The sequence below is a fragment of the Triturus cristatus genome, chromosome 8, assembly GCF_964204655.1.
Source record: "Triturus cristatus chromosome 8, aTriCri1.1, whole genome shotgun sequence".
Classification (NCBI taxonomy): domain Eukaryota; kingdom Metazoa; phylum Chordata; class Amphibia; order Caudata; family Salamandridae; genus Triturus; species Triturus cristatus.
Window position 1 is genome coordinate 1,623,464,545 of NC_140591.1, and position 27,639 is coordinate 1,623,492,183.

The 27,639-nt window shown below is 46.9% G+C and overlaps 1 protein-coding gene across 1 annotated transcript; it reads right to left on the reverse strand.

Annotated features, from left to right (window-relative positions):
• Nucleotides 1-619: 619 nt before the first annotated feature.
• On the reverse strand, nt 620-27,639 carry LOC146808451 (uncharacterized). Its single transcript, XM_085620637.1, has 2 exons — nt 26,138-27,639; nt 620-799 (listed from the first exon to the last, which is right to left on the reverse strand). Exon 1 carries the CDS (start codon nt 27,195-27,197, stop codon nt 26,181-26,183), a length of 1,017 nt encoding a protein of 338 aa, XP_085476763.1. The 5' UTR covers nt 27,198-27,639; the 3' UTR covers nt 620-799; nt 26,138-26,180.

Here is a 27,639-nt window from a genome sequence, read left to right on the forward strand (position 1 = left end):
GTCACCGAGGCTGACAGATGAGACAGGCGCAGTCACTAAGGCTGAAAGATGAGACAGTCACTGAGGCTGACAGATGAGACAGGCGCAGTCATCGAGGGTGACAGAGAAGACAGGCGCAGTCACTAAGGCTGAAAGATGAGACAGTCACTCAGGTTGACAGATGAGACAGGCGCAGTCATCGAGGGTGACAGAGGAGACAGGCGCACTCACCAAGGGTGACAGATAGAGAAGATGAGTGAGAAATCAAACCCTGAAACATTCAAACATCTACTTCATTGAGGTACTTTCACTGATTACTCAAAATTGACTTAAGCTTGATTATAATCAGTGCTTAATTTGTGAAAATATAAGTGCCGGGGCCTTCATCAGGAGGCCACTGCAGCTGGCTCCACCCATTGCCGCTGCCAGAGCTACCGATGATAATTCAGACTATTCCAGGCCCCCAGAGCTCTAAGAGCGGCGTGGGAGGCAGCTATTACTTAGTCATTTTTAAAATATATATTATATTGATAATAAACTGTTGTTCTGCTCATCTCTAAACTAGACAGACAGCACCACAATGAGGCAGCCGTCTTAAGTGCTAGTGTTGACAATTAAGTGCCAGTGCTGCGCACCGGAAACCACCGGCTCAAATTAAACAATGATTATAATTTATGACTGTCTCCAGGAGGCGCAGGGTGCTTTTCTGGGAATCACATGGAATGAACAGCGTCTCATTTGCCGTCTTGCGGTTCTGGGCGCTATGATGGTCGTCTCTTGCATATTCTTTCGGGACTCCGCACCGCCAGAGAGCTGTCCTCTGTAAAACACCAGAAAATAATGTTCACGTTGACGCCATGTTCAGATGAGACACTTTAGTGTACAGTGGCGTCCCTGCCACAGGTGGACATTTGAACATTGTCCCTGGGAGGGGCCGGGTTCCTGGTGTCCAGGAGCCGGAGTCAACCAGAGGATCAAACAGTGAACATACGGTGCTCCTCACATAGCACGTCCTCCGTGTTTGACAAGAGACGGCCCTCCTGTCTCAAGTCTCGCTGTCTCTGTATTCTCCATTCACTAGGCCTGGCGTCAGCAAGACCTTTTGATTTTACTAAAATATGTATACTTACACAAAGAAGCTTTCAGACACCTCTGTTCATCCATTGGTCTGTTGTTGTGTCAGTCACATTTTGCTTCCGCCCACTACAACATACAGGATGACGCAACGACTCCGCCTACTTCAGCCACTGGTTAACTTCCCTTTGAGTGACTGCATTTTCACTTGGAGCACATCCACACACAAGGCAGCTACCTTCAGCGTCACTGTTTTTGTTTATACTTAACAGTTACTTTAGTGTTGCCTTTATGTTTGGAGCCTGATGTGATAGCAGGGTGCTTCTAATGCACACTGCATCTTTATCAGTCCCATCTCCTACCAATGCTGTTATAAATTCCTTTTCTAGTGTTCTGTTTTTCTGCCTTGCTATTTCACAGCATACTAAATGGTGTCCTTTTGAAACTGCTCTGTATTACGATTTCTACTTTTTACTTCTTTCTTTCTGTCTATCTTTCCTTCTTTCCTTCTTTCTTTTCTTTCCTTTTCTTTCCTTCTTTCATTCTCACTTCCCTTTTCTTTTTCTTTCTTTCTTTTTTTCTTTCTTTCTCCTTCTTTCATTCTTGGCGTCTTTCATTCCTTCTTTTCTTCTTTCCTTCCCTTTCCTTCTCTCGTACTTACTTACGCCTTCCTTTCTTTCTTTCCTTTTTTCTATCTCACCTTCTATTCCCTTCTCTCTTTCTTTGCTTCTTTCTTTCTTTCTTTCTTTCTATCTTTCTTTCTTTCTTCTTTCTTTATAATAATCCCTTCTCCTACCAAGCTATTATAAATTCCTTTTCAAGTGGTCTGTTTTTCTGACTTGCTATTTCACAGCATACTAAACTGTTCGTTTGAAACTACTCTGTATTGTTATCTTCTTTTAACTTTTTTTCTTTCCTATTCTCTTTCTTTGTTTCCTTCTTTCTTCTTTTATTTCCCTTTCTTTCCTTTTTTCATTCTCTCCGCTATTTCTTTCTTTCTGTTTCTTTATTTCTCCTTCTTTCATTCATGGCTTCTTTAATTATTTATTTTCTTCTTTCCTTCCTTTTCCTTTCCTTCTCTCTTACTTACTTGCTCCTTCCTTCCCTTTCTTTCTTTCTTCCTTTCTCTCCTTCTATTACCTTCTCTCATTCTTTCCTTCTTTCTTTCTTTCCTATTTTCTTCCTTTCTTCTTTTCTTTCCCTTTCTTTCCTTTCTTCGTTCTCTCTTCCCTTTTCCATTTCTTCCTTTCTGTTTCTTTCATTCTTGGCTTCTTTCATTCCTTCTCTTCTTCTTTCTTTCCCTTCCCTTCCCTTTCCTCCTCACTTACTTACTTGCTCCTTCCTTCCTTTCTTTCTCTCCTTCTATTTCCTTCTTTCTTTCTTTCTTTTTTCTTTTTTCTTTTTTCCTTCTTCCTTTCTTGTTTCCTTTCTTTTTTTCATTCTTTCTTTCTCAAAGGCAAGAGGCTTGAGGCCAATGCCAGACTGAATGACTTTTTAAGTAATTCCCTTCAGTGCCAGGGAGTACTGTGGTAACGTGTCTTTTTTTGAGACCAAAAAACTATTTTGCCGGCAGCAACATTTCTTTTTGTAGATTGGTGAGGGCCCAGCATATTCCTAAATCTGAAGATTTGCAAAAACCATGAGAAAACAAAAGAAGAATTGTCAGAAGGCTGGCAGTCAACGGCAGACCTATTGTCTTTGCTAATGCTTGTTCTTCTTTTCTTCCTTGTGAGTTAGTGTCCTCAATATCCTGACTGGTTGATTTAATGGCTGACAATTGTACAGTTAAATGTACCTTCAAAGGAGTCTTCTAGGTGTTTATCTGAGCCTGCTACCTAACCTTAACACGCCCAAGCATGCATGATGTTTCAGGACTGAGGGGCATATTTACAAGCTGTGTGCGCCACCGGAACGTCACTTTTTGTGACATTCCGACAGCGCACAGGGCTTAACCACATCCACAAGACCACGTAAAGCCACTCTGCGTGGCTTTTCATGGACTTACAGATATAAAGTAAGGCCAGGCAGCGCAAGTCGTTGTGTTGCCTTACTCTGCCCTCAGAAGGAGATCCATGGGCATTAATGTGGGTGTTCCCACTCAACACCCATGGAATTGGACACTGCCCCAGATTTACAACATTAGGTAAACCTAGGGCAGTGCTAAAATCTGCAGCACACATAGAAAGAGGAAAACACCTCTTGCGACTGTTTTTGTGCAGGAAGGTGCCCCTCCCTACACAAAATCAATTGTGCCAACAACACAGACACCCTTGCACACGGTGCAGGGGTGCCTCCTTTGGCGCACAGCTGCAAAATATGCCCTGCAGCTGGCTGAAAGGACAGAAATGCACCGTATCTTGTAAATACGGTGCATTCCTGCACTTCTGAAGTGGTGTAGGGCAGCGCAGCAAAATGATTTGCAATGCTCCCCTACGCCAATTCCTTGGAAATATGCCCCTAAGTACTCAGCGTGTCATCCAGGAGGGACAGGGGTCACTCGTGCTCCTGGTATTTCTGATTCCAAATTCATGCGGCTGCTGTGTGGTCTGTGTGATTTAACAAATCTGAACATCTTGGTGCCACCCGGTTGTCTTAGTAACTTAGGGCCCTATTTATCAAAAGTTTGTGTCGCGTTGGCATTGCGTTTGCACCATGCAACATGGTGCCTGTGCAACGCAAACCCTAAAATACAATTTATTAAGCCATGCGAGGCCACCTTGTATGGCCCTGAGTGGCTTCAAAAATCCAGACTAATGCAACGCATCGCAAAATGCTGAATTATGTTACTCTGCTCTGAGAAGGCATTCCATGGACTTTGCGTGGGTATTCCCACCCAACTCCTATGGGTTATGACGCATTCCCAGATTTACCATCTCTGGTAGATCTGGGAATGCGTCAAAAAGATATGCGCCCCCAGGAGAGGCATAACAGGGAGAAAAGTCTACATTTCTCCTTATTACTTCTTCTCTCTATGTGTGCTGCATTCTGCAGCATGCACAGAAAGAGGAATATGCATGTCAGGATTATTTTTGTGCAGAAAGGTGTGCCCTCCTGCAAAAAAACAATCCTGCAAGCAACGCAGGCAGCCTTGCACCATGGTGCATGGGTGCCAGCGTTGGCGCTAGGCAGCCAAAATGACGCCAGCGCAGGGGGAAAAGCAGGAATGTGACATATTCTTATAAATATGGCGCATTCCTGTCCTCTCCCTGTCACGCAGCGCAGAAAGGTGACTTGCTGCGCTGCGCGATTTTCTTATAAATCTGCCACTATGGGCCCGATTCACAGAACTAACTTAAGACAAAATCCTAAACTTACTATCATTTTCGTATTCACAGAAGGCACTTACTCATTTTGGTATTCACAGAAGACACTTACTCACTTCGGTATTCACAGAAGTTAGGAGTCCTAACTTTAGGACTCCTAAATGCCTTCTGTGAATACCGAAAGTCTTAAAATTAGGATTTTTCTCAGTTTAGGAGTAGTAAAGTTAGGACTCCTAACTTTACTACTACTAAACTGAGGAAAATCCTAATTTTAAGGCTTTCGGTATTCACAGAAGGCATTTAGGAGTCCTAAAGTTAGGACTCCTAACTTCTGTGAATACCGAAATGAGTAAGTGCCTTCTGTGAATACCAAAATGGTAGTAAGTTTAGGATTTTGTCTTAAATTAGTTCTGTGAATCGGGCCCTATGTGTTTAGACATGTTTTTGAATATTGGTGGATATAAATTAGACTATTACTTCCAAGCCTTGCTGCAAAGCAACAGAGCACGGTCCAGGAGCGATGTACTACCCAAGAGGAGGTGGAGTATGCAGGGGCGTGGAGGGGCGCTCTAGAGTGCTGAAGGGGGAGTGAGCAGGGGAGAGGAGAGCATTACTGTCACTGTTTATAAACAATTTATAAAAATGCAAGCCAGGACATTGGATGTTTTCAAAGGTCACGTGATGGATGTAAAGCACAATTATTACAGAGCTCTCTAGTCTCACAGTTCCATGTTTGAGCCGCTCATCCAGTCCTTGTGTTGCATTGTGGGATTCGTAGTTGGGAGCCATTGCATACAGACACTTGCCTCCAGGGCAGGCTCCCACTTAAAAAAATAACTTTAATTATGATTGTCAGTCACTAAAACCACATGTCAAGCAACGACCCAAAGCTCAATTCGACCAAAACAGAATTTCTACCAATAAAACCAACCACAGACAAGCTCAGATAGCAGAACAGCTGTCTAGCATGAGGCTAGGTTGGTTCACATCTCATGCTCAGTCACCCCTGATGCCGCAGGCGCTGCAGAGGGATTACAGACAGCGCAGGGCTGTGGAAAGCCCAGCCTCCCAGAAGCAGGCTGTAGAATGACTGTCCAAGACCAGGTCCTCTCCAGATGGGGACAAAGCCCTCCTTGTCAAAGGTCCTGCCTCTACAACGCCATTACCAGAGGTCCTACACATGCCGTCCCCAAGCCCGCTTCATCTTAAAGTCACCTGCATCACCTACAAAACAGCAACACTCTACCCCAAAACATCTGTTAAAAGTTAATCATTTTTGGCAGTGAAAGGGACACAAGACAGCAAGATATCTCCAGGCTTGAAACCAGCAAGTGGAAAACTTGAAGCCAAACCTTCTCCGAGAAAAATAAGAGACAGCCTAGAGACATTCTCCTGACTCTACACACCGAGGACATGCTACAGCATGCTTCATACAACAGGCTTAACCCCTCCCTCATGCAGATGAAGGAGGAGCTAACGCTCATGCTTTGCTATTGGTTAGATGGGCTGCCCATAAAGGACATGACATCTTAACGATGATTAGTTTGTCCCACTTGTTTTTAGGTCGAGACTACCAGCGCATGCGCTGCTCTGCGAGGCTTGTTGTGGCTTCACCAGTGACATTAATTACACCTCTCACTCCCCATTAGCGCCTTTGTGTGACTGTTTAACTTCCTTTCCTTTCAGTGGCTAAATTTTGCATTTGTCCCTCCTTTTAGTGGGTGGTTTCTCTCCCTGGCGACTGGCCCTCTTACAAGTATTGTCCCTCCTCCCTCTACTTTGGTTCATTTTCGCACTGTTATAGGTCGAGCCTAGAGCAGCGCATGCGTTGCTTGCTCGACTTTTAGTAACTGGCTTTTCAAAGTGCTACCAAAGGCTTTTTCCAGCCTCCAGCATGCGGTTACGCGCAGCGTGAACATGCACAGGAGCCATCTGGCTTTTGTAATGGCTCAATAAGCCTTACAGCGCCTGAACCATGCTCTTCCACCCCCTCTCTCTCTGCTCTCCCTACCCCCTCCCTTACGCTCCAAGCTCCAGGCGCTTAAAACCAGCACGACTTCCCAATTCTGCCCGTGGAGTAAAACATCGAGTTCCTTCCACCAATGCATCTCAATGCCACTTAAACATTATTAGATTTACACATTAGTCGTCTGAATATCTATAAACGATGTATTTCACTGCCAGACTCCATTTTCTTTTACCATCTCATCTAAAGCTAATGTGTGCGGTTTCTAACCAGTAGATCTCATTGTGGCAAAGATATTGCCTGGCTATAGCCCGATTGGCATGAAGTTGTCATTCTTGATCCACTCTTTTTTACCCTTACATGTGACCACCTGCACATCGTCACCAAGCGCCATTCAATATCGTATTTTGCTTAGGCATGATGTGTTATTCCTAGTCATTTGATGTCTCTGGCTTTCTCTAATGCCTTGTGTGTTTTTACCCAAGGATTTTATTCCGAGTCGTCTGCTGTTGATATAATGTGCATACTACTCTCAATGTTAGTAATGTCACAGACACTATCAAAAGAAAACATGAGCCTAAGCCATCTGCCAACCTCCGTTTATAGATCTGTGTGCTCCGCTCAGCACTGTGATCACAACAAACTACTCGTTTTGCACCTTTTTCTTGTCTAAGAGTTCAGAATATCCTTTCCCCAAGTAACACCCGCCCTCCTCCGAAGCAACACATTTCTACCATTGGATATATTTTCAACTATGCACAGAGTTTCCATAGCCTTCTCAAGTGTAGCCTTTGCAGAACTGCAACATGACCTTTAACTGAATCCCAAGAAATTTGCCCTCACTCAAGCAGTCTGTCGTGACCCACATCTTAATTTTTAGTACTATTTACATTCAACTCGAAAAGATGATGCTGAAACACTTCCTGTTCTTCCACCCTAAAAAGTGCTTTACCAACCTCTTATTGATGCCATTAGAGTCGAGGCTTACTAGGGTTTGCTAGAACATGGGTGGAGCAGCTCAGCCTTGCATTGTCACAATGTTCCTAGATGTCGCCACAAGCATCAATTTTGAGGGTGTGCATTGGGTTGCTCTCACAGTAACTTAAGTGTGTGCAGTCCTATACTTTTGAGATAGCGGATATTGCTTGGATCATGAAGACTGCCTTGGCAGGTGAGGGAGATAATGTCTGTGTCTGTCTGTCTGTCTGACTCTGTCTCTGTCTGACTCTGTCTGTCTGACTCTGTCTGTCTGACTCTGTCTGTCTGTCTTACACTGTCTGTCTGACTGACTCTGTCTGTCACTCTGTCTGACTGACTCTGTCTGTCACTCTGTCTGTCACTCTGTCTGACTGACTGTCTGTCACTCTGTCTGACTCTGCCTGTCACTCTGTCTGACTGACTCTGTTTGTCTGACTCTGTCTGTCTGACTTTGTCTATCTCTGTCTGTCTGTATGACTCTGTCTGTCTATCTGTCTGACTCTTTCTGTCTGACTGACTCTGTCTGTCACTATCCAACTGATTCTGTCTATCACTTTGTCTAACTGACTCTGTCTGTCACTCTGTCTGACTGACTCTGTCTGACACTCTGTCTGACTGACTGTCACTCTGTCTGACTGACTCTGTCTGTCACTCTGTCTGACTGACTCTGTCTGTCACTCTGTCTGACTGAGTCTGTCTGACTCTGTCTGTCTGACTCTGTCTGACTGACTGACTCTGTCTGTTTGACTGACTCTCTCTGTCACTCTGCCTGACTCTCTGTCTGACTGACTCTGTCTGTCTGTCTGTCTGACTCTGTCTATCTCTGTCTGTCTGTATGCCTCTGTCTGTCTATCTGTCTGACTCTGTCTGTCTGACTCTGTCTGTCTCTGTCTGTCTGAGTCTCTGTCTGACTCTGTCTGTCTCTGTCTGTCTGAGTCTCTGTCTGACTCAGTCTATCTGTCTGACTCTGTCTCTCTGACTCTGTCTGTATGACACTGTCTGTCTGACTCTGTCTGTCTGTCTGACTGACTCTGTCTGACTCTGTCTGTCTGACTCTGTCTCCGTCTGACTCTGTCTCTGTCTGACTCTGTCTGACTCTGTCTGACTGTCTGTCTGACTCTGTTTGACTGCCTCTGTCAGACTGACTGTCTGTCACTGTCTGTCTGACTGACTCTGTCACTCTGTCTGACTGACTCTGTCACTGTCTGACTGACTCTGTCACTATCTGACTGATCCTGTCTATCACTCTGTCTGAGTGACTCTGTCTGTCACTCTGTCTGACTGACTCTGTCTGTCACTATCTGACTGATTCTGTCTATCACTCTGTCTGACTGACTCTGTAACTCTGTCTGACTGACTGTCACTCTGTCTGACTGACTCTGTCTGTCACTCTGTCTGACTGAGTCTGTCTGACTCTGTCTGTCTGACTCTGTCTGACTGACTGTCTGACTCTGTCTGTTTGACTGACTCTGTCTGACTAACTCTGTCTGGCTGACTCTGTGTGACTGTCTGTCTGTCTGACTCTGTCTATCTCTGTCTGCCTGTATGCCTCTGTCTGTCTATCTCTCTGACTCTGTCTGTCTGACACGGTCTGTCTGACTCTGTCTGACTGACTCTGTCTGACACTGTCTGTCACTCTGTCTGACTGACTCTGTCTGTCACTCTGTCTGTCTCTGTCTATCTGTCTGACTCTGTCTGACTCTGTCTGTCTGACACTGTCTGACTCTGTATGTCTGTCTAACTCTGTCTGTCTGACTCTGTCTGTCTGACTGACTCTGTCTGTCTGACTGACACTGTCTGACTCTGTATGACTCTGTCTGTCTGACTCTGTCTGTGTCTGACTCTGTCTGTGTCTGACTCTGTCTGTCTGACTCTGTCTGACTCTGTCTGTCTGACTCTGTTTGACTGACTCTGCCTGACTGTCTGTCACTGTCTGTCTGACTGACTCGGTCTGACTGACTCTGTCTGACTGACTCTGTCACTGTCTGACTGACTCTGTCTGTCACTATCTGACTGATTCTGTCTATCATTTTGTCTAACTGACTCTGTCTGTCACTCTGTCTGACTGACTGTCACTCTGTCTGACTGACTCTGTCTGTCACTCTGTCTCACTGAGTCTGTTTGACTCTATCTGTCTGACTCTGTCTGACTGACTGACTCTGTTTGACTGACACTGTCTGTCACTCTGCCTGACTCTCTCTGTCTGACTGGCTCTGTCTGTCTGTCTGACTCTGTCTATCTCTGTCTGTCTGTATGCCTCTGTCTGTCTATCTGTCTGACTCTGTCTGTCTGACTCTGTCTGTCTGACACTGTCTGTCTGACTCTGTCTGACACTGTCTGTCTGTCTGACTCTGTCTGTCTGTCGCCGTCTGACTGTTTGTCTGTCTAACTTTGTCTGTCTCTGTCTGTCTCTGTCTGACTCTGTCTCTGTCTGTCTGTCTGACACTGTCTGACTGACTCTGTGTGTGACTGTCTGACTGACTCTGTCTGTCACTCTGACTGACCGACTCTGCCTGTCACTGTGTCTGACTGACTCTGTCTGTCACTCTGTCTGAATGATTGTCTGTCACTCTGTCTGACTGAGTCTGTCTGACTCTGTCTGTCTGACTCTGTCTGTTTGGCTGACTCTGTGTGACTCTGTCTGTCTGTCTGACTCCTTCTATCTCTGTCTGTCTGTATGCCTCTGTCTGTCTATCTGTCTGACTCTGGCTGTCTGACTCTCTCTGTCTGAGTCTCTGTCTGACTCAGTCTATCTGTCTGACTCTGTCTTGACTATGTCTGTCTGACACTGTCTGACTCTGTCTGTCACTCTGCCTGACTCTCTGTCTGTCTGACTCTGCCTGACTCTGTCTGTCTGTCTGCCTCTCTCTGACTCTGTATGTCTGTCTAACTCTGTCAGTCTGTCTGACTCTGTCTGTCTGTCTGACTGACTCTGTCTGACTCTGCCTGTCTGACTCTGTCTGACTCTGTCTGGCTCTGTCTGTCTGACTCTGTGTGACTGACTCTGTCTGACTGACTGTCTGTCACTGTCTGTCTGACTGACTCTGTCACTCTGTCTGACTGACTCTGTCACTGTCTGATGGGCTCTGTCACTATCTGACTGATTCTGTCTATCACTCTGTCTGAATGACTCTGTCATTCTGTCTGACTGACTGTCACTCTGTCTGACTGACTCTGCCTGTCACTCTGTCTTACTGAGTCTGTCTGTCTGACTCTGTCTGACCGACTGTCTGACTGTCTGTTTGACTGACTCTGTCTGACGGACTCTGTCACTCTGTCTGGCTGACTCTGTGTGACTCTGTCTGTCTGTCTGACTCTGTCTATCTCTGTCTGTCTGTATGCCTCTGTCTGTCTATCTGTCTGACTCTGGCTGTCTGAGTCGCTGTCTGACTCAGTCTATCTGTCTGACTCTGTCTGACTCTTGTCTGTCTGACACGGTCTGTCTGACTCTGTCTGTCACTCTGTCTGACTGACTCTGTCTATCACTCTGACACTCTGACTGACTCTGTCTGTCACTCTGTCTGACTGACTGTCTGTCACTCTATCTGACTGAGTCTGTTGGACTCTATCTGACTGTCTGTCTGACTGACTCTGTCTGTCTGACTCTGTCTGTCTCTGTCTGTCTGCCTCTGTCTATCTGTCTGACTCTGTCTGACTCTGTCTGTCTGACACTGTCTGACTCTGTCTGTCTGACACTGTCTGACTCTGACACTGTCTGTCTGTCTCTGTCTGACTCTGTATGTCTGTCTAACTCTGTCTGTCTGTCGGACTCTGTCTGTCTGAATGACTCTGTCTGACTGACTCTGTCTGACTCTGTCTGTCTGACTCTGTCTCTGTCTGACTCTGTCTCTGTCTGACTCTGTCTCTGTCTGACTCTGTCTGACTCTGTCTTTCTGACTGACTCGGTCTGACTGACTCTGTCTGACTGACTCTGACTGACTCTGTCACTGTCTGACTGACTCTGTCTGTCATTATCCAACTGATTCTGTCTATCACTTTGTCTAACTGACTCTGTCTGTCACTCTGTCTGACTGACTCTGTCTGTCACTCTGTCTGACTGACTCTGTCTGTCACTCTGTCTGACTGAGTCTGTCTGACTCTGTCTGTCTGACTCTGTCTGACTGACTGACTCTGTCTGTTTGACTGACTCTCTCTGTCACTCTGCCTGACTCTCTGTCTGACTGACTCTGTCTGTCTGTCTGACTCTGTCTGTCTGAATGACTCTGTCTGTCTGACTGACTCTGTCTGTCTGACTCTGTCTCTGTCTGACTCTGTCTCTGTCTGACTCTGTCTGTCTGACTCTGTCTGACTCTGTCTGTCTGACTCTGTCTGTCTCTGTCTGTCTGAGTCTCTGTCTGACTCAGTCTATCTGTCTGACTCTGTCTCTCTGAATCTGTCTGTCTGACACTGTCTGTCTGACTCTGTCTGACATTGTCTGTCTGACTCTGTCTGTCTGTCTCTGTCTGACTGTTTGTCTGTCTAATTCTGTCTGTCTGACTCTGTCTGTCTGTGTCTGACTCTGTCTCCGTCTGATTATGTCACTGTCTGACTGACTCTGTGTCACTGTCTGACTGACTGTGTGCAACGGTCTGACTGACTCCGTTTGTCACTCTGTCTGACTGACTCTGTCTGTCAATCTGACTGACTGACTCTGCCTGTCACTCTGTCTGACTGACTCTGTCTGTCACTCTGTCTGAATGATTGTCTGTCACTCTGTCTGACTGAGTCTGTCTGACTCTGTCTGACTCTGTCTGTTTGACTGACTCTGTCTGTCTGACTGACTCTGTCTGTCACTCTGCCTGACTCTCTGTCTGACTGACTCTGTCTGTCTGTCAGGACTATGTCTATCTCTGTCTGTCTGTATGCCTCTGTCTGTCCATCTGTCTGAATCTGTCTGTCTGACTCTGTCTCTGTCTGTCTGAGTCTCTGTCTGACTCTGTCTGTCTGACACTGTCTGTCTGACTCTGTCTGACACTGTCTGTCTGTCTGACTCTGTCTGTCTCTGTCTGACTATTTGGCTGTCTAATTCTGTCTGTCTGACTCTGTCTGTCTGTTTCTGTCTTTGTCTGACTCTGTCTCTGTCTGACTCTGTCTGACTCTGTCTGTCTGTCTGTCACTGTCTGACTGACTGTGTCACTGTCTGACTGACTCTGTGTGTGACCGTCTGACTGACTCTGTCTGTCACTCTGACTGACTGACTCTGCCTGTCACTCTGTCTGAATGATTGTCTGTCACTCTGTCTGACTGAGTCTGTCTGACTCTGTCTGTCTGACTCTGTCTGTTTGACTGACTCTGTCTGTCTGACTGACTCTGTCTGTCACTCTGCCTGACTCTCTGTCTGACTGACTTTGTCTGAATCTGTCTGTCTGTATGCCTCTGTCTGTCTATCTGTCTGACTCTGTATGTCTGACTCTGTCTCTGTCTGTCTGTCTCTGTCTGTCTGTCTGACTCTGTCTCTGTCTGACTCTGTCTGACTCTGTCTGTCTGACACTGTCTGTCTGACTCTGTGTGTGACTGTCTGACTGACTCTTTCTGTCTGACTGTCTGTCTCTGTCTGTATGTCTCTGTCTATCTGTCACTCTGTCTGACTGACTCTGTCACTGTCTGACTGACTCTGTCTGTCACTATCTGACTGATTCTGTCTATCACTCTGTCTGACTGACTCTGTCTGTCACTATCTGACTGATTCTGTCTATCACTCTGTCTGACTGACTCTGTCTGTCTCTCTGTCTGACTGACTCTGTCTGTCACTATCTAACTGATTCTGTCTATCACTCTGTCTGACTGACTCTGTCTGTCACACTGTCTGACTGACTGTCACTCTGTTTGACTGACTCTGTCTGACTGACTCTGTCACTCTGTCTGGCTGACCCTGTGTGACTTTGTCTGTCTGTCTGACTCCGTCTATCTCTGTCTGTCTGTATGCCTCTGTCTGTCTATCTGTCTGACTCTGGCTGTCTGACTCTGTCTGTCTCGTCTGTCTGTCTGAGTCTCTGTCTGACTCAGTCTATCTGTCTGACTCTGTCTTGACTCTGTCTGTCTGACACAGTCTGTCTGACTCTGTCTGCCACTCTGTCTGACTGACTCTGTCTGTCACTCTGTCTGACTGACTCTGTCTGTCACTCTGTCTGGCTGACTCTGTGTGACTCTGTCTGTCTGACTCCGTCTATCTCTGTCTGTCTGTATGTCTGACTCTGGCTGTCTGACTCTATCTGTCTCGTCTGTCTGTCTGAGTCTCTGTCTGACTCAGTCTATCTGTCTGACTCTGTCTTGACTCTGTCTGTCTGACACTGTCTGTCTGACTCTGTCTGTCACTCTGTCTGACTGACTCTGTCTGTCACTCTGTCTGACTGACTCTGTCTGTCACTCTGTCTGACTGACTCTGTCTGTCACTCTGTCTGACTGACTGTCTGTCACTCTATCTGACTGAGGCTGTCGGACTCTGTCGGTCTCTGTCTGTCTGACTGACTCTGTCTGTCTGACCCTGTCTGTCACTCTGTTGGTCACTCTGTCTGACTGACTCTGTCTGTCTGACTCTGTCTGTCTGACTCTGTCTGTCTCTGTCTGTATGATATGACTGTCTGTCTATCTGTTTGACTCTTTCTGTCTGACTGTCTGTCTCTGTCTGTCTGTCTCTGTCTATCTGTCTGACTCTGTCTGTCTGACACTGTCTGACTCTGACACTGTCTGTCTGTCTCTGTCTGACTCTGTATGTCTGTCTGACTCTGTCTTGACTCTGTCTGTCTGACACTGTCTGTCTTGACTCTGTCTGTCTGACACTGTCTGGCTGTCTGACTCTATCTGTCTCGTCTGTCTGTCTGAGTCTCTGTCTGACTCAGTCTATCTGTCTGACTCTGTCTTGACTCTGTCTGTCTGACACTGTCTGTCTGACTCTGTCTGTCACTCTGTCTGACTGACTCTGTCTGTCACTCTGTCTGACTGACTCTGTCTGTCACTCTGTCTGACTGACTCTGTCTGTCACTCTGTCTGACTGACTGTCTGTCACTCTATCTGACTGAGGCTGTCGGACTCTGTCGGTCTCTGTCTGTCTGACTGACTCTGTCTGTCTGACCCTGTCTGTCACTCTGTTGGTCACTCTGTCTGACTGACTCTGTCTGTCTGACTCTGTCTGTCTGACTCTGTCTGTCTCTGTCTGTATGATATGACTGTCTGTCTATCTGTTTGACTCTTTCTGTCTGACTGTCTGTCTCTGTCTGTCTGTCTCTGTCTATCTGTCTGACTCTGTCTGTCTGACACTGTCTGACTCTGACACTGTCTGTCTGTCTCTGTCTGACTCTGTATGTCTGTCTGACTCTGTCTGTCTGTCTGACTCTGTCTGTCTGTCTGACTGACTCTGACTCTGTCTGTCTGACTCTGTCTCTGTCTGACTCTGTCTGTCTGACTGTATGTCTGTCACTGCCTGTCTGACTGACTCTGACTGACTCTGTCTGACTGACTCTGTCACTGTGACTGACTCTGTCACTATCTGACTGATTCTGTCTATCACTTTGTCTAACTGACTCTGTCTGTCACTCTGTCTGACTGACTCTGTCTGTCACTCTGTCTGACTGACTGTCACTCTGTGTGACTGACTCTGTCTGTCACTATGTCTGACTGAGTCTGTCTGTCACTCTGTCTGTTTGACTGACTCTGTCTGTCACTCTGCCTGACTCTCTGTCTAACTGACTCTGTATGACTCTGTCTGTCTGTCTGACTCTGTCTATCTCTGTCTGTCTGTATGCCTCTGTCTGTCTATCTGTCTGACTGTCTGTCTGACTCTGTCTATCTCTGTCTGTCTGAGTCTCTGTCTGACTCAGTCTATCTGTCTGACTCTGTCTGTCTGACTCTGTCTGACTCTGTCTGACACTGTCTGTCTGACTCTGTCTGTCTGTCTGTCTGTCTGACTGACTCTGTGTGTGACTGTCTGACTGACTCTGTGTGTGACTGTCTGACTGACTCAGTTTGTCACTCTGTCTGACTGACTCTGTCTGTCACTCTGACTGACTGACTCTGCCTGTCACTCTGTCTGACTGACTCGGTCTGTCACTCTGTCTGAATAATTGTCTGTCACTCTGTCTGACTGAGTCTGTCTGACTCTGTCTGTCTGACTCTGTTTGACTGACTCTGTCTGTCTGACTGACTCTGTCTGTCACTCTGCCTGACTCTCTGTCTGACTGACTCTGTCTGACTCTGTCTGTATGCCTCTGTCTGCCTATCTGTCTGACTCTGTATGTCTGACTCTATCTGTCTGTCTCTGTCTGTCTGTCTGTCTGACTCTGTCTCTGTCTGACTCTGTCTGACTCTGTCTTTCTGACACTCTCTGTCTGACTCTGTGTGTGACTGTCTGACTGACTCGGTTTGTCACCCTGTCTGACTGACTCTGTCTGTCACTCTGACTGACTGACTCTGCCTGTCACTCTGTCTGACTGACTATGTCTGTCACTATGTCTGAATGATTGTCTGTCACTCTGTCTGACTGAGTCTGTCTGACTCTGTCTGACTCTGTCTGACTGACTCTGTCTGTCTGACTGACTCTGTCTGTCACTCTGCCTGACTCTCTGTCTGACTGACTCTGTCTGACTCTGTCTCTGTCTGACTCTGTCTGTTGGTCTGACACTGTCTGTCTGACTCTGTCTGACACTGTCTGTCTGACTCTGTCTAACTCTGTCTGTCTGTCTGTCTGACTCTGTATGTCTACACAATCGTTTATCAAAGGCAGCAGTACAATAACCACCTAGATGAATCCCATCAGACCAAAAACAATCCATAAGAGCTATATGTCTATACCAATCACTGCAAGGAGAAAATGCAGTCAAACGTCTATTAATGGCAATATTCGCTGCCTGTAAACTCAGTCAAACACACAGTATAGCCAACAAGCATTGGCATAGCCAATAGGTCTTTCATTTGGGACCTTATAAGTGTTTAGCCACGCAACAGTTGATGTCGTTGCACCAAGAATATTGTGCTGTATAACTAAATACTTATAAGGTCCCAAAAGCGAGACCTATTGGCAATGCCAATGCTTGTTTCTGTTTTCGACTGCTTTTGGAACAAAGAAAGGCTTGCTCATTATTTCTTAGCTGAGCCTCTCACCATATTGCACCGTATTTTATATGGCAGGCACGATAAGCAGATTTATACAATGAAGAAAGCTTTGCTCATTAGCTCTTAGCTGGGACTGGCGAACTCTGGAATGTGTTCGTTTCTCTTAGCGTTGAAGGAGCCCCTCACCCAGGGGCTTCAGCCCCCCTAGCGTGGTGTGTGTCAGCCCGGGCTGGAGCAGCTGGCGCAGCTGTGGGCTCGGCTGGGCAGTGTCTGGAGTCTCATCTTCGGCACGCCCGAGTTTCTCACAGGTCTTTGAAGTACCATTTGTGTATTTACAAACCTTTGTAAACTGCTTACCCAGGCTCCGTTTTGTTCTGGTTCGTATACCCCCTGGGCCCCCACTCTGCCTGTTCCTTATGTTTGTATTTTACATTCACTGCCAAAGTGTGAGAATGCATTTCATGAAAAGGAATATAAAGTAGGGTTGCCAAAAGAAAAACGTCAGCCATGTGTTGTTTAAAGAGCCTGAAAAGACTTCCTCTTGACACTAAATAGGGTTAGAAATAAAAAAGTGTGTGTTCATTTGTAATGTGACTCTTCTGTCTTTGTTCCCTTTAATTATCAGTCATGGATCATTCAGGACACACTAGAAGACAAATAAAAGTGCTTTCTATTTATATTTGCTGTTCGAAGTACGCACAAACAGTGCTGAAAATACGGCTTTAGGTAACTGCTTATTTTTGTGCAGCCTGGGACATCAAAATAATAAGCCGACAACCCTAATCATAAGACTGGAAGTTTGTTGCAGGTTCAGCACATTATTTATTTCCTCCACCCTCGATCCCTGATCAATGCCGTAATAGCAATAGTTTACCTTATATCTGAAACCCTCCACTGCCGTCAATAACATGCTGAGTTACTTCAAGTGTCTGGAAATGCAGACTCCATACTTTAATTTACTCCACACCACTCTGCTTTACTCCACTCCTCAAAACCACTCTGCTTTACTCCACTCTGCTTTATTGCACTCAAAGCCACTCTACGTTACTCCACGCCACGCTGCTTTACTCCACTCCACTACGCTCACCTCCATTATGCTCACTCCACTACACTTTACTCCACTCTGCTTTACTCCACTCTGCTTTACTCCATCCCACTCCGCTCAACGCCGCTCTGCTCTACTCTACTTCACTCTACTCAGTGCCACTCTGCTTTACTCCACTACACCACTCCATTCTACTTCATTCTTACTCCACTCAAAGCCACTCTGCTTTACTTCACTCCATTCAATGCCACCTCTACTTTACTCCACGTTACTCTGCTTTACTACACGCCACTCTGCTTTACTCCACTCCACTCAATGCCACTCTGCTTTATTCCACTCCTCTATGCTCTACTCTGCTTTACTCCACTCAACACCACTCTGCTTTACACCAATCTGCTTTACTCTACTCTGCTCTATTCCAATGTGCTTTACTCCACTCCACTCTGCTTTACTCCACTTTACTCCACTCAACGTCACTCTGTTTTACTCCAACCCACTCTGCTTTATTCCACGCAATTCTGCTTTACTCCATGCCATTCTGCTTTACTCCATGCCACTCTGCTCAGTGCCACTCAGCAATACTCCACGCCGCGCTGCTTTAATCCACTACACTCCACTCCACTCTGCTTTACTCCACTCCACTCTGCTTTACTCTGCTCCACTCTGCTTTATTCTACTCTGCTTTACTCCACTCTACTCTGCTTTACTCCACACCACTCTACTCCACTCTGCTTTAGTCTGCACCAGTCTACTCAATTCCACTCTGCTTTACTCCACTCCACCTTTACTCCACTCTGCTTTACTCCACCCCACTCCGCTCAACGCCACTCTACTTTACTCCATGTCACTCTGCTCTAGTCTTCTCCACTCTACTCAGTGCCACTCTACTTTACTCCACTCCACCACTCCACTCTACTTCATTCCACTCCACTCAAAGCCGCTCTGCTTTACTTCACTCCACTCAATGCCACTCTGCTTTACTTCACTCCGATTTAATCCACTCTGCTTTATTCGACTCCACTCTGCTTTACCCCACTCCACTGAACACCACTCTGGTTTACTCCACTCTGCTTTACTCTACTCCACTCTATTCCAATCTGCTTTACTCCACTCCACTCTTCTTTACTCCACTCAATGCCACTCTGTTTTACTCCAACCCACTCCACTTTACTCCCCACCACTCTGCTTTCCTCTACAACAATCTGCTTTACTCCACGCCAATCCAGTCTGCTTTACTCTAACCAACTCTGATTTATTCCACTCCACTGTACTCCACTCCGCTCAATGCCACACTGCTTTAATCAACCACACTCTACTTTACTCCACTCCACTCAATGCCCTTCTGGTTTACTTCACTCTGCTTTACCCCATGCCACTCTACTTTACTCTACGTCACTCTCCTTTACTCCACGCCACTCTCCTTTACTCCACGCCACTCTCCTTTACTCCACACCACTTTACTTTACTCCACACCACTCCGCTTTACTACACACCACTCAACTCTGCTTTACTCCATGCCACTCCACTCTGCATTATTCCATGCCACTCCACTCTGTTTGAATCCACACCACTCCACTCAGCTTTGCTCCACTCCACGCCACTCTGCTTTACTCCACGCCACTCTGCTTTATTCCGTGCCACCGCACTCCACACCACTGCACCGCACTCCACTCTACACAACTACACTCCGCTCTACCCCTATCACTCATCTCTATGTAGTGCCACTACACGCAACACCACTTAATGCAATACCAATCCATGCAACGCCACTTCACTCTAAAGCGTGGTACTCACCCATGAGGGTCTCAAGGCACTGGGGGGGATGCAGCTCCGGATCCTTTAGGTGTGCAGAGTGGGGGAGCGTCTGATGTTGACTGGGAGCTTGTTCCAGGCCTTTGCTGCGATGTAGGAGAAGGCTCTTCCACCTGCTCTGGTTCTGCTGATGCATGGGGTCTCTGTTAGGGCGAGGTCGGCGGAACAGAGGTTCCTTTTGGGTACGTAGAAGGAGACTCTTTCGTTGAGGTATTTGGGTCCGATGTTGTGGAGGGATTTGTAGGTGTGTGTGAGTAGCTTGCAGGTTACTCTCTTCTCGATGGGGAGCCAGTGGAGGTCTCGTAGGTGCAGGGTCATGTGCTCATGTCGTGGTGTTCCGAGGTCGAGTCTTGCTGCGGTGTTCTCGATGGTTTGGAGCTTGTGTAGCAGGGATTTGTTGATTCCGGCGTAGAGGGCGTTACCGTAGTCCAGTCTGCTGGTTATGAGTGTGTGAGTGACGGTCTTTCTGCATTCAGAAGCATCTACTTGAAGGTCTTGCGGAGGATGCAGAGGGAGTTGAAACAGGTGGAGGTGACGGCGTTGATCTGGCAGGCCATGGTGAGGGAGGAGTGTAGAATGATGCTGAGGTTGCAGGCGTGGTTTGAAGGAGTGGGTGGGTTTCCGAGGGCGGAGACCCACCAGGTGTTGTCCTCTGTGGGGGAGGGTCCAAGGACAAGGACCTCTGTATTCTCCGAGTTGAGCTATAGGCAGCTGCTTCTCATCCAGGCTGCGATATCTTTCATTCCTTCCTGGAAGCAGAGTCTGGAGTCTTCAGGGTTCTTAATGAGGGACAGGATGAGATGGGTGTCGTCAGCGTAGTATACTATGCTGAGCCCAAGCTGTCTGATGATGGCGGTGAGGGAGACCATGTAGATGTTGAAGAGCGGGGGGCTGAGCGAGAATCCTTGGGGTACTCTGCAGTTGATCTCTGAGCATTCGGAGAGGAAGGGTGGGAGTCTGATCCTTTGGGTTCTGCCGGCGAGAAAGGAGCAGATCCAGTCGAGGGCGGCTCCCCGTATGCCGGTGTCGTAGAGTCTGGTGGCGAGAGTGCTGTGGGAGACGGTGTCAGAGGCTGCGGAGAGGTCTAGAAGGATGAGGGCCTTGGTGTGGCCCTGGTCGAGTAGCATGCGGATATCATAGGTGGCGGCGAGGATGGCGGTCTCGGTGCTGTGGTTGCTGCGGAATCTGGACTGGGAGGAGTCGAGGATGGCGTTCTCTTCGATAAAGGTGGTCAGCTGGGCGTTGATGAATCTCTCGGTGACTTTGGCTGCGAAAGGAAGGAGAGAGATGGGCGGGTAGTTTTTCAGGTCCGTCAAGTCAGCCGGGGGTTTCTTGAGGAGGGGCTTAACTTCTGCCTGCTTCCCGTCATCGAGGAAGATGCCGGATTCGAAGGAGGCATTAATGGTCCTGCATAGTTTGGGTGCTATGGCAGCAGCAGCTCTGTGGTAGATGTGCGGCGGGCAGGAATCTGTGGGGGCGCCTGAGTGGGTGTTCTTCATGGTCGTGGCGATATCTTCGGTGGTAGCCGGTTTCCAGGAGGTGAGGGTGGGTTGGTTTTCGATAGCGGAGGGGAGGGTGGTGTCTGGAGTCTGTTCGCTGAAGTTGTCGCAGAGGTCCTGGATTTTCAGGTGGAAGTAGGATCTGAGCTTATTGCAGAGGTCATGGGATGGTGTGACGCCCGTGGTTTTGCTGGCGGGTTTGGTGAACGTCTGTATGACGTTGAAGAGTTCCTTTGCGTTACTGGCGTTGGTGTGGATTTTGTTCTGTCCTCTTGGTGGCTCTTATGAGCTGGTGGTATTCGGTCATGGCGTTCCTGTAGGTGCCCAGGTCTTCTGTGGTTTTCCTGTTACTCCAGAGTTTCTCGAGACATCTGCAGGAGCACCTGGCTTCTTGGAGGTCGGTGGTGAAACAGGCGGCCTTCAGGCGACGTTGACTGTCAGAGTGGCGGAGGGGTGCGAGCTTGTCTGCGCAGCTGGTAATCCAGCGGCGTAGTAATTTGGCAGCAGAGTTGGCGTTGGTCGTGGTGGAGGGGGTGGTCGTGGGAGAGGGTGGTGTTGAGGTGCTCCTCTGTGACCTTGCTCCAGTTCCCTACGTGGCAGGCGCAGGATGGGCTTGGGTGCAGTGGTGGTGTTGAAGGTGAAGTGTACACAGTGGTGGTCTGTCCAGAGGGGCTGCGAGGCGTGGCTGAAGTGGGTGTTTGTCCCTCCTGCGAACTTAGATTTTGTTAAAAATGTATATTATGTTTAGCTCTCAACTAGTACAAATATTACATACCTAATGGCTTTCCAAACTAAACGTCCAAGCCATTTATACTTTATTTCAAATCTTCATTTGTGACTGTGCTTAACTCACAAGATCCTGTTACAGGGATGTATTCATTTACAAAAGCTACAGGCCCACTGCCAGTAATCTGCATATAAAGCAGTATAGTTATTTTATTATGGTCTGCTAGCAGTTGACTTGAAAGGCAATGCAGCCAACTTTAATGTACAGCTCATTATATGATCATATTTCAACTTTATAATTAGAAAACCCTTTGCTGTCTTAAGCAGTATCTGCCATTACAATTATATAAACGTAAAAGTTACCGACCGGCTGGTAGTTTTGTTGTTTTCAATTAAAAGTTCACTAATATAAACATGTTACATTGGTTCATAGGTAGATGTATATTACATTTGCTCTTGTTGCCCTTTTAATGTTTGCAGAGAAACAAAATTAATCTAATTGGCAATTGGTGATTTTATTTTTGTAAAGATGCGTATACCACCCACATACACCCCAGCAAAATACATTAACCACATGCATCCCACCAAGACACACCATATAACAACACACCACTACATTCCACACCATGCCACTGCCCCATGCCACTACACTAAGCAGAACTTGAACACCAAGTTTTCAGCACGAAGCCACACTGCTCTACATCATACCTTACATACATTGCCAATAGCTCTGGCTAAACACTTACAAGGTCCCAAAGGCGAGACCTATTGGCTATGCCAATGCTTGTTTCATTAGTGAGGATGCTCAAGTCATTCTTTTGCGCTTCAGAAACAACGTGTCACCTCTGCAAGCTCATTTGTTTTACTTTGCTGTCTTGTTAACTTGTGTTTCCATCCTTTGTTTACAAGTAAAGACCTGCACGTGCCTAGGCACTCTCAGGTTTTTTAGATTGAAGTTCAGCCTCAAACTTTCTTCTCTCCTTTTCTTTTTAGTGTTGTGGTCCTGAAGAGAACCCCACCAGCTTAATAAAACGGGGTTCGAAACGCGTAGACCTTCTTTTCCGTTTATTCCAAACATTGGTGTAATCAGTCCGTTTTGGTGCACATTTAGAATTCTCTTGTTTATTTTTATCAAATGATTGTCTAGTGAACAGATTCTGTTGCACATTTAAACGGTCTTGCTTTTCATGTTTTCCTTGTTTGGATAGTCCTTTGGTGGTTTCAAACCTCAGTTAATTGTAACCAAAGACACAATGTGTTGAACGTGTGTTAGTCTTGTTGAATGAGGAGTGACGTTTGAATGAGTGCATAAATTTATGTATCTGCCATATTGGCAGTTTAGCTTTAATGTTTATTGTGTTGCACTGTGTGTTACAATTGTTGCTTCTTGTAAAAAATGTTTTTGTGGTACAATGGTGTTTAATTGGTTGTCAAATTGAAAAACAGTTTACCAAAATCATTCGAATGACTAAAAAGATATAGTTTAAATAAATACGATTAATTAGTACTGTCGTAGTTGTTTTTCTCTTCTACGGTCTATTGATTTGCGTCAAATAGAAGTCAGCATTGGCATTCTTTCTTGTTTTCCACGTTTATAGGCTCAGCCGTGCTGATCAGAGCCACACCCATTTTTGTTCTTAGGCATTCTTAGGCTGCACCAAAAGTGCTGGCCATCGACAAAAGTACTTACTATGCACTATTTGTCTCCTTATGCCGCTTACATTACAAGACAAACTTCTGACTCCTTTTGTACCTTGTCTGAGGGCACACTTTAACTCTGCTTATGCGGGTCATGCAACAGAAGGCTCTACTCTCAGCTTCCATTTTGTTCTAGCCCAAGAGTTTCCTTCATTATGGTATTTTCTTTCTAGAACAGTTGGGAGCAGCAAACACAAAGTCACCCAAATATTTCTGAACGCCTCCCCTAACAAGCCAGACTGATTAGCTTTGCCAGTGCATGTTTATGAAAAGCAAGACCAACTGGCTTTGGCAATGCTTCTTTGATATTTAAGGGGGTGTGCAGTTAAGCTTTCATGACTTGGATTCGACAAAAGCTATCCGGGTCCAAACTGGGTCTTTTTACCCACATTTTGAGGATTGTAAAGGTACCCAGGGTCCATGGTTTCCACCCAGAGGAAACAGAGAAAAAGCACAAAAATGTCACTAACAAAAGGTTTGCTGTGCAAAGATCACCCTCTTTGCGAAGATAACCCTATTCTCAGATTTCAGAAGCAGGCAGACTTGCAGAAAAATATTTTATTTCACCACAGTTTTTGTAATTTCTTAAGTGGTGGTTAATATTTCCAATTTTGGCGGTTTCTACCTATGTGCAGCTTCTGGGGGAAAGAGGTGTGAAAACCATGGGCAACCTGGAAAGTTATACATTTCTAGAAAGTAGACACAATACTGAATTCAGCAAGGGGTCATGTACATAGAACACTCCTGTTTTTGTTCAAAGAAACTAATAATTCAATTTAAAAATAGTGAAAGTAAGGAGGCAGAATAGAAATAGGGGACAAGGGGGCCCGATCTAGAATCCAGGCATAGAAAGAAAAAACAAAAAGAAAAGAACAACAAGCCTGAGATCAGTATGTGAGGCTCACAAATGTGTCTCCAATGATGTGTGTCCTGGAGGCATATATTGCGTCGAATGTGCAGAGCGAGGCATGGCTAGTGAGGTAACTCACCCTTCTGCTACATGCGCCCAGCCTGGTGGCATAAAAAAGTATAGAAGACGGAGAGCTGAAGACCCGCAGCGAAGAACAAGCGGTGGTCCAGGCGGCTACCCATCCAGCATACCCGAAAATGCCAACGGTAGCACAAGCGCCTGCAGAGAACGGGGGATTATACATGGTACAAATCAGGTGGCAGGGATAACCAGCTGAAGTTCAAGCTAACACCAGACGCCGCACGTGTAGGAACGAGTGGTGATAGCTTTCCATAGCCCATCATGTGCGTTCCGGCAAATCTAGATTGTCGGGTGTGTTGTTCCTCTAATTATGTGCAGTTACAGGTATCTACGGTCCTTACCTTAAAAGTAGGAGAACAGTGCTCCTTAGGCTAGAGGCGTAGGGTGCCCGCACCTTACTGGGCTGTTAAAGGAATAATGGGACAGTGCAGGGAAAACACAGGTAAGTCACATGTATGACATTTGTTGCTAGATACATGAACTTACTTCGAGAAGAGATCTCCTTCACCATCGCTGAGGGATAAGTACTCACGTTTATACTCGGGTGTGGGCTCCGTTAGACCGGTCCCGTCCTGACGCCTGCCTGAAGGTCAAGGACTGTGGTCTAGGGCCGTGAAGAAGGACTCTCATCAATTAACATGAGGGAGGTTCCTATGTTACCTGTGTTTTCCCTGCACAGAATTAGAGGAACAACACACCCGACAATCTAGATTTGCCGTTCTCTGCAGTCACCTGTGCTACTCCGTCTTCTATACTTTTTTATGCCACCACGCAATATATGCCTCCAGGACACACATCATTGGAGACACATTTGCGAGCCTCACATACTGATCTGAGGCTTGTTGTTCTTTTCTTTTTGTTTTTTCTTTCCATGCCTTCTACGTCACGATCAAGAGGGCATATCCGACTACTGAGCCAAAGCCATAACTTATAGTACTTTAGATGATGGCCCCCAGTGATCGTTTAGAGGGCTAATGTTACCCCTCTAATATTTCTACTTCCTTTCATGCACTACACCACTTCCACAGTTTTTTCTGGTCCTGATGAAACGCCAGGGATCTGTATGACCACTGAGGCGTGAAACATGTCGGCCTTGTAGTTACCTGGGCACATTACGCCTTTTCTGGTAACCCTCAACCTACAGGTTTTTTAAACTTCCAAGCGTACCTCTTTATTAAAATCCCTTTTTCGGTAACCCTTAGGCAGTTTAAACGCATTGCATGTACACTATCACCCATCACTTAGGACTCTGTTCACACACCCACATGCACCAAATGGCAGTTTTAAAAGATCTCCGCCAAAGTGACCCTCCGGGGGACCCGTAGCGCATTGCAGCGCCAGCCCGACGAGGAGCAACTGCCCAATGATGAAGCATGACATCCTTCGGGGTGTGTGAGGGCTACAAGAGACAATATCTGTCTCCCCCCACAGAGTCCTTGACCTAGCACTTTCTCCTTTCTAACTTCTCTGTAGTGAGTGGTTGACTTCTGGCACCACTCACTTTGGAACAGTGTCCCTACTTTGTTGACTTCATGGTTAGTTTGGAGCACGGGCACTGGACCATTGACTAGCTCTTGGCCCCCCCTCTTCTTTGTCATTGTACTTATTGACGCGTCACCAGTACATAATAACTGGTCGGTACTGCACCCATTTACTCGTCACCTGTACATGATACCTGGTCTCTGTGGTACTCATTCTCTCATCACCTGTACACAATACCTGGTCGGTACTGCACCCATTGCCCCGTCTCCTATACATGATACCTGGTCTCTGTTGCACTTATTGACGTGTCACCTGTACATAATACCTGGCCTCTTGCACTCAGTCCCTCTCACCTGCACCTAGTACCAGGACTCTTGAATTTACTCCCTCTTATCAATGTATGGTACCTGGTTCCATTTGCTCTCACTCCCTCTCAACTGGTCTGTCTTGTACTCTTGGTCACCAGAATGTAATACCTGGTTTTTCGTGTGCTCACGTCCTCCTAGTTGTATACAGTATTACCACGCTTCCATTGAAGCCAATGAGTAGCGTGTCGATATCTGATAGTGCACTTACTTGCAAGGGTTGAAATTCCATGCTAGGTGCTTTGGCGGCCACATCAAGCTTGGAAGTGTGCCCGGATAAGTTCTGTTGCCTTGTGGACAGGCACTCTAGGGCCTCTGGATTCCATGAACGGCTTTACGTCCTTGCAGGCACATAGATTCTTCTTGGCTATGTCTAACTTGAGAGGTTTCCCCTCAGGGAGAAAGAAGGCGAAGCTGGGGTTGCTCCATACACACTGTGATTGGTTGCTCCCTTTTAGCACTTCCACTTCTCCCTGGCGGCCAATTCTCAGAGTGAACGTGCTGCTGGTGGACTCTAGATTGAACATGAAGACACCATCCTCTGTCTGGTAGACTGTCTCTTGAGAGTTGCATGTTATCTTTGGCAGATCTTGGAACGAGCAATCATACTGTGGTCCATGGACCAGGACGGCATGGAGTATCTCCTGCTGGTAGATCCAGGTACCAAGTATCCGGAACACCGGCGGCCCACCAATGCAGTGCTGGTCCTGGTACGCCGTGACCAGATCCTCCACCGGGAAGGAAAACTTGAAGTTCCCATAGCGAGATCCATCCTTGAAGACAGGGGAATTGGCGAACTGGTTGCGTATCCTCCTCTTCGAGGACACTTGCGCAGTACTGCAAGGAAGCCCCGCGACGCCGGGTCCTTTAATTGAGCTAGTCCTTTTCTTGGGGACAGCAACGCTCCACCATGAGAAGCGCATCCATTCTACAGTGTTGTTTTTTGACATATTTTTGGACTTTCCTCTAAAGCCTCCATCTTTGAGGATCCCTTGGAAGCCTTCCATCCCAGTGACATGCTGTAGCATGGAGACCTCGAGGCAGGCTGGGTCCTCCATCATGCAGTGCATGATGGGATTTTCCTTCTGAGCTCTGATGTTGCGGAGCATGGTCAGACTCGAATCTCCATTCCTGACGTCACCTGCATCTTCCTTCCTTCTCAGGGCCTCCTCTATCTCAGCAATTTTCAAGAAGCGCCCTCTCTGGAAAAACTTGCCAGGCTTGGAGCCTGCCCATTGGTCCTCTCTCAGACTGATAGGAGGGGCAGCCATGGCGCACGGTTCTATCTTCCTTTCTCTGGCTGTCTCTTACAATCTGCTTTTCCGTGTCTCTCACACTATTTTATCTTTCTTCCTCCCCCCGCTCTATGTTCCTCTCTATCTATCTCACGCTTGCGCCCTTCTCTCTCCCATCCTCTGTTCTTTGCTCTCTCGATCACTGTACTCTCCGTGCACCTCTCGTTCCTATTCTTTCTGTCTCTCTCTATCTTTACCACTACCAGCTCTCAAGTTCTCTCTCACCCTCTCTCCGTCGCCCTCTTGTTGTCTCTCTCTCCTGTCCCTCACTCTCAAGTCCCTTCCCCTTCTTCCGCTGCCTCCTTCTCTCTCCCTCTTCTTTCTTATTCTTTCTTCTTCTCTCTCTCTCCCCGCTCGCTCCCCTCTCTCCGGCTGTTTCTCGGACTCTCTCCCCTCGATCAGTCTCTCTTCTTCCCTC

What these genes read in the sequence shown, in the direction of transcription:
- LOC146808451 (XM_085620637.1), bottom strand. Translation starts at nt 27,197, where the DNA reads ATGGCTGCCCCTCCTATCAGTCTGAGAGAGGACCAATGGGCAGGCTCC.